The 11,015-nt window shown below is 50.4% G+C and overlaps 1 protein-coding gene across 1 annotated transcript in view; it reads left to right on the top strand.

Moving 5' to 3' along the window:
* The first annotated feature begins 390 nt into the window (after positions 1-390).
* Positions 391-11,015, top strand: part of Pecam1 (platelet and endothelial cell adhesion molecule 1) — a 45,604-nt gene continuing 34,979 nt past the window's right edge. Inside the window, exons 1-3 of the mRNA XM_026402229.2 lie at positions 391-684; positions 774-800; positions 10,532-10,825. Coding sequence (XP_026258014.2) covers positions 621-684; positions 774-800; positions 10,532-10,825 — 385 coding nt within the window. The 5' untranslated portion in view covers positions 391-620. The remainder of the gene's footprint in view (positions 685-773; positions 801-10,531; positions 10,826-11,015) is intronic.

Raw genomic sequence — 11,015 nt, 5'->3', positions numbered from 1 at the left:
GGGCTGGAGAGACCTTCCTAGCTCCCTAAATTCCAAGCCCAGCTGCCCTGATCCCTGCTCTCTCTGACAAACACTGATTTTTTTTTTTTCTTTTTTTAAAGTTAGCCCAGGAAAGACAAGAGACCTGATTAATGCTGGGTGAAAAGAGCCCCTTTGGGGAAGTCACAGGAAAAGCAGAGACCTCGCTGGGTGTCCAACGAGACAAGGGTAGACCCGGAGCGAGGGAAGAATCCCTTACCCTGCCACCAGAAGGGGGGACCCCAAACCCAGGAGAGACGGGGAGGGTCGAGAACCTGGAGGCAAATATCACTGGTGCCTTTTTTTTTTTTCTCCCCCTAAACAAAGCGGCTGCACTCCGTGGTCCCTCAGGAAGGCCAGTCATTTCCTGAGGAGATATCAGGCCGGCCCAGGCCTCATTGTTCTGGGTTTCCAGCAATGGCCGCCATTACCTGACCAGGAGAACAGCCCGTCTCTCTGCAGCTGCCACAGAAGTTACCAGAGTGGTTTCTGCTCTTCACAGGACCGGCTTGTCATCGGTGGCAAAGGGGGAAGTGTTTTCTGCCCCAGAGGCATGGCCCAGAGGCAGCACTAACTGTGCCTTCACCTTCCCGGCTCTCAGGATGCAGCTGGGGTGGACCCAAGGGGGCAAGATGCGGCTGGGAGTCCTGCTGATGCTCCTGCTCTGTGAGTTTCTCCCTCTCTCTCCCCACTTGGCTTAAACTCCATGAGAATTGAAGCTCCTGAAACCAACAGATTTCTTCTGTCTCTTCCAGGTTGGAGTCTTGATGGTACAGAGAACTGTAAGTCACAGATTCATTGACTTAGCTTTGCTCTCACACTCGCGTCCCCTTGCTTGGCTTGGATAGCAGTTGAGACAAACACACCCGTGGGGAACTAAAGCGGATTCCATTTGGTCCTTTTTAGAAGCGCTTAGAACAAAGCACTTGCTCTACGTCCAGGCCTGATCAGGGGGGTTTAGAAGCAGCCGTTTACTGTGTTTCTGGGGCTGCTTTTGGTCGGGACTGGGAGGTGATCGAGTAGTGAGCAAATCCATAATTTGCTGGAGTTCATTCCACCATAAATTGCTTATTTCCCTGTCCTGCCCCCATCCCTGATTATTTTTAGTTTTCAATCTTTTTTTTTTTCTCAATTGTTTTCACTCACAAATGGGATACAACTGATCTGTCAGACTCATGAAGACAGAACATTGTTTAGATTGGTATTATAATTCTCTTTCTCCTAAGTGATTCCAAAAAAAAGACACCGGGTCTTGTTTTCCATCCGCCCCGTTGAGGCTGTGATTTTTATCTGCCACATTTTGTGCTTCTACCCAGGGAAGCATCTGCCGCCCGTCTTTGCTCTGTCTGGTTTTTCATCCGCTCTACGGCTGATTTTGAACTTTCCTCTTGGATGGATGGGTTTTGTTCTGCTTGGCCTTGAGGGAGGGGGATGAGCTGGGTTTGGGGACCCTGAATGGAGAGACGGTCCACAAAACAGAATCCCCTAGTCAGAAATCACTTCAGCTGGCAAAGAACAGGGGTGGCTGGGGGCTGGCAAGTCACGCAGCTGCTTGGAGATGAAGAAGGGGAACAATGCTGGGTTGAGCCAAAGCTGGGGTGGGGGTCCCAGGATGAGGGCGCTGGTGTGGCCACTCCATGTCCATGTTCTTCCTTGGGCATCGGCCCCCGTGGTAGCCCACAAAGACAAGGTAACCCTCATCTTCAAATCATCCCCCTTGTGTGAGGGTGACATTGAGCTTCAGAAATGACTGACTTGTCCAGTCAAGAGCCAGTGGACAGTCAGTTCTGGGACCCCTCACTCTCTAAACCTAGTTATCTGACCAGAGCCACAGGCCTGACCCATGTCTCTAGGATCAGTTTTATTTTGCCTCTTGGAGCTTTTCCCCCCTATCTGTGAAATGGGGATGGCGACAGCGTATGGCGTGGAGTGGCATGAGGCTGGGATGGGGCAGTGGAGATAACCCCTTGCACACAGAGATGGATACATGATGATGCTGACAAGAGGTGCAAGCCTGCCTCGTAGCCGGGCCTCCTGTCTCACCTGCTGTCTTCTGGCCACTCTAGCCACAGAGGCCTGCTCCTGTCCAGACCACACCCCAAGGGCGTGCAGATGCCCCAGGGCTTGGGCTCCTGCCTCTCTCCATCCACACATCCTGTTTCCAGCACCACTACTCTCGGTCCCCTTCCCACCTCCCTGGAGGTCAACCCCCTCCTCCCTGAGGTCCTAGGGAATGTTCCTGCCTTCAGGGAAGACTTTGGAGCCGAGGCTCTCCCACCCTTCCTCCGGTGCCTGGTTTGTTTTTGCACTGGAGGGATCAAGGCCCTGTGGCCACAGAGCCCTGGCAGGTCACCACGTGGGTTAGAGCATCGTGGCTGTGACCAGCCTCCACTTCTTGGGCCACCTGAGACCCACAGGATGTGCCAGCGTGCTCTGTGGGCCCCACTCTGCAGCCCTGGTCCTTCCCTCCCCCCATCTCAGCCCTCCTGTGCCCCTCCTGCCCCTCCCCAACCACAGCCCACCTCCCCTTGCCTCAGGAGGTGACCTTGCTTGTCTTCACTTAGCAAAACGGTCTGGAGGGAACTCCCTGGACTTCCCGCCTGGCCCTGGCTGCTGGCTTATCTGCCTCCCCACCCATCCTCCGCCTTCCCTCCTGGCTTCTGGGGACACATCCAACCCTCTGGTCACCAGAGCCAGCCATTCACCTGGGTCCCAGGCTCTTCCCTGCCTGGAGGTCCCTCCACACCCATTTTTGGCCTCCTCCCACCCATGCTCTGTCCTTGATTCCTTGTCCTTGCGTCTTTGTCCTTGATTCTGCCTCTTCTCACAGTCTACAAACCCAGCTGGGAACTCTTGTTTTGTCCTGTTTCTCAAACACAAACAGCTCTGCCCCTCCATTCATCCTGGGTCCCTCTGCCCTCTCAGTGGCACTTTGAGGCTGGTTTAGAAGCACTGGCTCTGCCTCCTCACCTCCCGGCCCTCCACACGCACAGCCATGTGGCCTGGGGCCCACTCCTCCCAGCCTGCAATCTCCTTGCCAAGGGTCTTCGAGGACCACCAGATGCCAAATGCAATGCACACCTCCAGCCTTTCCCGAACTGGGACTCTCTGCGGGTCGACCATGTCCCAAAGCCTCCTTCTCTGACCTTCTAGATCCTCTGCCCTGGTTTTCCTCCTCCCTCTAACGAACTGTCCTCCTTCTCCCCAGGCGGGATTTTGATCTTTCCCTGAGTCTGAGCCCACCCCCTGGCCTCTGCAGGCTCCACTTCTTGTCCTTTGGGAAGCCCAGTCCTCCCTTCTTCCACAAGCCCCCCTGATCTTCTTCTAGCCCTGACCTGTTCCCTGAGCCTCAGACTTAACCTGGGGCCAGCAACTGTCGTCTTGTCCTCCTCTCCCCGCTCCTCCAGGCCCTCAGACCCAGCTGTACCCGGGGGACTTCATCCTCCTTCCTTACCGTTTTTTCGATGCTCTCTATTTTAATTGGTGGCACCCATATCCTCTTGGGAACCCTATAATCTGGGAACCTTAACTTCTACCTTTTCAACTTCCATATCCCATCAGATCTTTTAAAAATTGTGGTAAAATAGGAATAATATAAAATGCATTATTAGTAACATGGATTACTTTCACGGTGTCGGCAACCTTCGGCATTATTTTGTTCTAGAACCCCGTCATCAGCCAGCCCGCAAAACAAATCCTTTGAGTCCCCTGGAGCGCCCCACGTCGGCCCCAGCTCTGGCCTCGTTTGTGTTCACCTGAACCGTCGGGCGCTGCGCCAGCCTCTGGTCTTGGCTCACAGTGCTCTTTCCAAAGCTCTGCTCTCAGCTGGCACGCCCCAGCTGAAGACCCCCAGGTCAGAGCCCAGCTTGTCCACGTGGAAGAACAGGCTTTTTAATCTGGCACCGCTGCCCTGGCCCCTCCAGCCCCACACGCTGCTTCCTGGAGCTGCAGTGCCCACAGTGCACTGATTCTCACGCCCCGGGGCCCTGTGCACACACGCTGTTCTCCTGGAGCGCCCACGGCCTGCCCATGGCCTGCCAGGCCCACTCCAGGGGCACTTCTTTAGACTGTCCTTGGCCTCTCAGTGTCACTGACAGTGCTGAGCTAGTGGGGTCTCCACCCGTCTGCCAGCCCTGGGTGGCACCGCTGATTTCTTATTCTCCCTGGAAGCCTAATTCCTGGCACAGGTGCTTGATCCGTGTCTCATGGATGGGAACTTGAACTGCACTTGGAGATGCTTAGGATTGAGGTGGGAAGATGGGCCAGCTTGCTCTCTGCTGAGCCCAGAAGATCCTGGGGGAGTCGAGGCTTTGTGGCACTCTGTAATTTTCCTGACAACAGCGGGGGGGCCCCTCTTTCTCCTGCCCCGCTTCTTTCTGAGTCATTTCCAGGTTGAGGGCCAGGTGGCTCCTGAGTCACGCTGCTCTATCTTTCCAGGGAGCATCAGCATCCGCTGACTGGTGGCCTTGAGGTCAAGGGAAGTAGGCACCATTGTTTGGGTGTTTGGGGACTTGGCACTGTGGTTCCTGGGTGCCCTATCTGTGCTTTTTTGATAACTCTGCCAACTTGGATTCTTTTCCACCAACCTCCCTCTCTCCAGGTTGAAAAGATCTGACCTCTTTAGACTGCTCTGTGACCCCATCCCGCACCACAGCAGTTCTGAACCTTTTGGGGTTCAGTGAGAAGAGGACCCCCTCTTCAGAAAAACACACATTCTCATACCATTGGGGATGGGTCATGGACTCCCTACTACACACACTATTTCGGTTTGGCTGTGCTTGGAGAGTTTATTTACAAAGAAGATAGTGTTTCCTGTATTATTGAAATAAGAATTTGAGATTGTTCAAGATTGACCGGGTGGCTTCTTGGTTATCTATTGCTGCTAAACAAATTACTCCCAAAACTTAGTGACCAAAGGTGACACACACATGTGACCTCAGCAGTCTCAGGGGATCACCAGTCCGAGGTAGCCTAGCTGGGAGGTTCTGGCCCAGGGTTCTCAGGAGATGGCAGTGGGTCAGGGTTGTGGTTATCAGGTGAAGGTCAGACCAGCCAGGGCATCTGCCACGCTCCGCTGTGTGGCTCCTGACACAGGCCTCGGCCCCTCCTCCTGTGGGCCCTCCATGGGGCTGCTCGTGGCACGGCAGCTGGCCTGGCCCAGAGAGGCTGGACCAGGAGAGAGAAATTGTGACAGAAGCTGCGTTGTCTTTGTAGCCTGACCTCAGAAGTGAGGTCCCAGCCTATCTGGAGCATTATGTTGCTCACACAGACCAGTCCTCGTGGAATGTGATAGGTGACCTCCAAGGGGCCACAAGCAGGGGTGAGGCTCATCAGCAAATGATGTTTGTGTTAAATTTAACATTTTTTAAAAAATATTTATTTATTTATTTTAGTTTTCAGCGGACACAACATCTTTGTATGTGGTGCTGAGGATCGAACCCAGGACGCACGCATGCTAGGCGAGCGCTCTACCACTTGAGCCACATCCCCAGCCCCAAATTTAACATTTTTAATGTTTATTTTTTTTCATCCCTGGGGTTGAACCCCTGTAGCTCTACCACTGAGCTACATTTCCAGCTTTTTCATTTTGAGACAGAGTCTCAGTAATTTGCCCAGGCTGGCCTCCCACGTACAATCCTCCTGTCTCAGCCTCCCTGGTGGAGCCGGGACTCATCTTGATGAATTTAAAAAAATACTTTTCCTGGTGGGCGTGGTGGTACATGCCTGTGAACCCAGCGGCTCAGGAGGCTGAGGCAGGAGGATCGTGAGTTCCAAGCCAGCCTCAGCAACTTAGTGAGTCCCTAAGCAACTCAGCGAGACCCTGTCTCTAAATAAAATATAAAAAGGGCTGGGAATGAGGCTCAGTGGTTAAGCATCTCTGGGTTCAATGTCTGGTACCAAAAAAAGAGCTTTTACTTTTCCACGCTGCCCACCCCCTGCCCCGTCTCCCTTGTCTGTTCTGACTGGCCACAGCACTCTGGTTCTCCCACCAGGAGAATGAACGTGGAGTTCATTTATTTAAACAGAAAGGCTTCAGAGAGTTACTTAGAAAAGCAGGCTGGCGAGAGTATCCAGTGCTTGTGGATACTGACCCCACTAAGAAAGCCGCTGCTCTGAGCTTCCGCCTGTTAAGTGGTAGGGTTTGTGTACAGAAGAAATGAATTAGGTCTGGCCAGCAGGAAGACGGGGTGGGGTGGGGTGGGGTGGGGGTGGGGAGTGCTGAGCCTGGAGGGTCCGGAGCAGAAGAGTTGTGAATGTAGACTGAGTCCCGGAGGGCAGAAATTGCCAGGCCACTCTCCTCCTGGTAGGGGACAGCGCTGGCACAGAGAAGCCTCCTGAAATATTTGCTATGAATGATGCTCAGAAGGAAGGAAGGGAATGTCAACCAGGGCCAGGAATTGAAAGCACAGCCCGTCCAGTGCCCTCAGCCATCTTGGCTCCGATGGTCAAGATGAAAAACCAGAGGGCCAGGGGGCAGCTCATGGAAAAGCGCTTGCCTAGCACAGGTGAGGCCCTGGGTTCCATCCCCAGCACCACAAAGACAGAGAAGAGAGAGAAAGTAGCCGGGAAGGCAGGCATCACATTCTCATTTTTACAGGACAAGCAGTGGCCCAGAGAGGTCAAATAACTCCAAAGACCACCCAGCAAAGGGCTGTGGGCTCAGGGCCAGAACTCAGACATGCCCAGTGCCTGGGGCCTGACCGGCCGGGGGTGGGCAGCTCATTCAGAACAGGAACAGTTAAGTAGCCAGGTCCCAGGTGAAGTCACCCCACAGTGGGCTGAGCAAAGCTGGGAGAATAGAGAGTCACTATCAATTACCCCCCAAATTAAAAATAAAAACGTAAAAGGGGTTTTTATGTGGAACGATTCTCTAGAAACATGGACAGGAGAGAGAGCTGTAAAGCTCCTAAAATGGTTTTTATTTTTTATTTTTTGGTACCAGGGATTGAACCCAGAGGTGCTTAACCACTGAGCCACATCCCCAGCCCTTTGTATTTTTAATTTTGAGATAAGGCCCCATTAAGTTGCTTAGGGGCTTGCTAAATTGCTGAGGCTGGCTTTGAACTTGTGATCCTCTTGCCTCAGCCTCCCAGGTCTCTGGGATTACAGGCATGTGCCACCATCCCTGGAAGTTTTTATTTCTGTGACTGATAGAACCCAGCTAACACTTCTCAAACACTTCACAAGTGCCACGAAATGTGCTTCTAGTACTTAAACTCCAGATTCTTACTTAACACTTCTTACACCCATTGTGTGGATAAGCAAACTGAGGCTCAGAGAAGTTTAGTAACTTGCCAAAGGTCAAACAGCTTGTTAATAGCAGAAGGAGAATTTGGTCCAGGTAGTCTGGCTTGATGCACTTGACTTCTGCTATTTCCCCCCCCCCCCCCCCCCGGGGAAAACCACTAAATTAAACAACTTGGCTTAACATGAAGGAGGAGGTGCTGAGAGGTAAGGGAAGGAGATCTACTTGGGTGGGGACTGTATTAGTTGGGGGAAAATAAATATGCTCTAAAGAAAACTTCAGTGTTGAGAGCTTGCCCAGCAAAGAAGTTGCAGAGAAAGGGATTTCTGAAGATTTGCTGTAGGAAATGACTTGAATTTAAATGCTTACCTCATTTCATCTCATGGACCACTCCAATGCCGTTTTTGGTTAAATCTATTTTCAGGGGAAAAAAAAAGGGTTAGTTATAGACTCTTGTACTCATTGAAAAATCTGAAACATGTTATAGGCAAATTAAATTTCAAATTGCTTAAAGAAGACTTTACTTTGTTAAAAGAGAGGGAAAGCGGGGTTTGGTGGTATTTCTGGCCAGCTTAGCCAAAAATGATTTGGAACCACTATGTAACTTAGGTTCAGCAAGATGGGATCCAGGGGGGAATCAGAATGAGAGGAAAGTACAGGTGGCCACACCAAAATGCATCACAAAGATTGCCAGAAGCAGAGGTAGAATTTTGCCTTTGTACCTTTTAGCAGCCAAAGCAAAAAAGGATTTCCATTAGGGAAATCCCAGAATCCACAAGATGGAAAGGAGCCCCTTGCTCAGCAGCAACACAGCTTTGCCTGGAGTTGATAGAACCCCTGCGGTAGTGCAGATGACATTCCGGGGACATTCCAGACTCTCAGGTTCCATTAAACTTTTGCGTGTATGTAATGCTGGAAATTGAACCCAGGTCCTCAAATATGCTAGGCAAGTGCTCTACGCCTGAGCCATGCCCCAGGCCTCCATAATGCAATCTCTTCTTCTCTTGCTATTATTATTATTATTATTATCATCATTATTATTTTAGTACTAGGGATCAGAGGTGCTTTACCACTGAGCTATGACCCCAGACCTTTTTAGTTTTTATTTTGAGACAGGATCTCATTTGCTGAGTCTGGCTTCAGCCATCCTTCTGCCTCAGCCCCCTGAGCTGCTGGGATGGCAGACACTGCACCCAGCTCCCTAAGGCAGTTTCTTAACTCCATCTGTATTAGTCTGCTCAGGCTGCCATAAAAAGCATCACAGTCAGCTGGGTGCTATGTGCACCTGTAGTTCCAGCTTTTGGGAGGCTGACATGGGAGGCTCACTTGAGCCCAGGAGTTTGAGATCAGATTAGGCAAACAGCAAGAGTCCATCTTAAAAAAAAAAAATTAAAGACTAGGTGGCTTAAACAACAGAAATTTATTTTCTCTCAGTTCTGGAGGCTAGAAGTCCAAGATCAACATATTGACAGGTTTGGTCTTCTGAAGCCTCTCCTTGACCTGGAGATGGCCACCTTCTCCCTCTGTCTTCACATGGTCGTGTGTGTGTGTGTGTGTGTGTGTGTGTGTGTGTATTATGCATGTGCATATGCCTCAGATCTCTCTGTGTCCAGATTTCCTCCTACAAGGACATATATTTGATTGTATTAGGGCCCCATCTCTGGTGGCTGGATAGAGGGCAATTTAGCACTGGAGAACCTCAGCCAGAAATGACACATTTGGCAAGTGGAGCTGCAGAGCCTGGTTTCTGGCAGGTAGTGATTAGTTGGTTGAGTGCAGCTTGTGCTCTGGGTGCCTGACCTGTGCTCTTTGCTTCTGAGTGGCTGACATGGGGGGTATAAGTGGTTGCTTCACAAGTGGTTTTCAATCTTTAAGATCTGGTGACACCTTTAAGCCACTACATAGGAAATACCAGCTGGCTGAAGCATGGGGGTCTTATTACTTTAACCTAAAGACATCTGTTTTGGGAAATAACAAACTTTTTTTTTTTTTAACACCTGGTTTTTCTCCATTTACTTTTTTTTTCTTTTTTGTTTGTCGGTGCTGGTTTTTGCAGATGCTAAACACATATGAACTGTACCCCCAGCTTCAATACACTTTAAATGTTTCTAAATTGTTAAGAACTTCATTTTTAACTTGTAATAAAAGTTCACCACTTGACTCTTTCCAGAGTCAACAAATTGCAAGCACTTGTTCATGAAGTTCTTAAATTTTAAAATGTTTTAAAAAGAAAGAAAATGGCCAGGTATTTTCTAGTGGTATGTCCCTGTCATCCCAGGGATAGACTCAGGAGACTGAAGCAGAAGGACTGCAAGTTCAAGGCCAGCCTGGAAATTTAACAAAGTCCCCTCTCAAGATAAAATAATAATAATAATAATAAGTGCTTGGGATGTATGTAGTTTAGTGGTTAAGTTTTCCTAGGTTCAATCCCCAGAACCTGCCCCCGCCCCCCAAAAAAGCAAACAAATAAATAAATAAGAAATGATGGCTGGGACTGCATTAATTGGATTAGGCCTGAGTGGAGGAGGAGAGTTCCTGAGTGTGACTGTGGCTTCAGATTAGAGGTAGCAGCCAATTATTTATTTATTTAATTTTATTATTTTGGGTACAGGGGAATGAACTCGGGAGCGCTCGGCCACTGAGCCACATCCCCAGCCCTATTTTGTATTTTATTTAGAGACAGGGTCTCACTGAGTTGCCTAGCGCCTCACTTTTGCTAAGGCTGGCTTTGAACTTGCCATCTTCCTGCCTCAGCCTCCCAAGAAGCTGGGATTATTGAGTGTGCACCATAATGCCCGGCAGCTGCCATTTATTAAGCACATGTATGTGCCAGGCACTGAGCTGGGTGCTCTCTGGTAAATCTGTTCTAACAACCTCATGGGGTATTATTATTTTAGAGATAAGGAACTGAGCTCAGAGAGGTTAGCTGCCCAAGGTCACACACTAAATGACGAGCCAGGGCTTAGACATCTATTCCTCCTGGGACCACCATGTGGCAGTTTACAAGCTGCATGCATCTTTGCTCTCTGTCACTCTCTGCCACCTTCTCTTGGTAGGAATAGGAGCAACTTAGTATCAACAGCATCCTCTTTGGCCCACTACCCAGAGTCATTATTGCTTGGTCCCATAGGCATTTGGGATCCCAGGACACTATACCTCATGGGATGTGATGATGCCACGTCTGACAGGGTGGAGGTCCCCAGGACAGGGTGGTTCTGAGCTAACAGGCTTCTCTGCCCCCCACACCCCGCCTGTATTTGCATTTAGCTTTCACCATCAACACCATCCAGATGGAGAGCCTGCCCGACTGGACTGTGAAAAACGGGCAGAACCTGACCCTGAAGTGCGTGGTGGACATCAGCAGCACCTTGCAGGTCAGGCCCCAGCACCTGATGCTGTTCTACAAGGACGATGTGTTGCTCCATAACGTCTCCTCTGTGGAGAACACGGAGAGCCTCTTCATCCCCGCAGCCCGGGTGTACGACTCCGGGACGTACAAATGTACTGTGGTCCTGAACAAAAAGGAGAAAACCACAAAGGAGTACCAGGTCTCTGTGAAAGGTGAGTCCGAGGGTTTGAAGGTAGGCAGCAAATGAGTGTCACCCACGCAGCGGCCTGAAGAGCAATTGTGAATGGAGAGTACCACTGGCTGACCTGTCCATCCGCCACCTTTTCTCTCATCTGCCAGCATTTTCTTAACCTGAAAATGTAGGCATGAGGCCTGGCTCTGCTTTCTTTTATTTTCTTTTTT

The sequence above is a fragment of the Urocitellus parryii genome, chromosome 7, assembly GCF_045843805.1.
Source record: "Urocitellus parryii isolate mUroPar1 chromosome 7, mUroPar1.hap1, whole genome shotgun sequence".
Classification (NCBI taxonomy): Eukaryota; Metazoa; Chordata; class Mammalia; order Rodentia; family Sciuridae; genus Urocitellus; species Urocitellus parryii.
The sequence above is the reverse complement of the archived record's forward strand: the minus strand, read 5'-3'. Positions and strand labels throughout refer to the sequence as shown.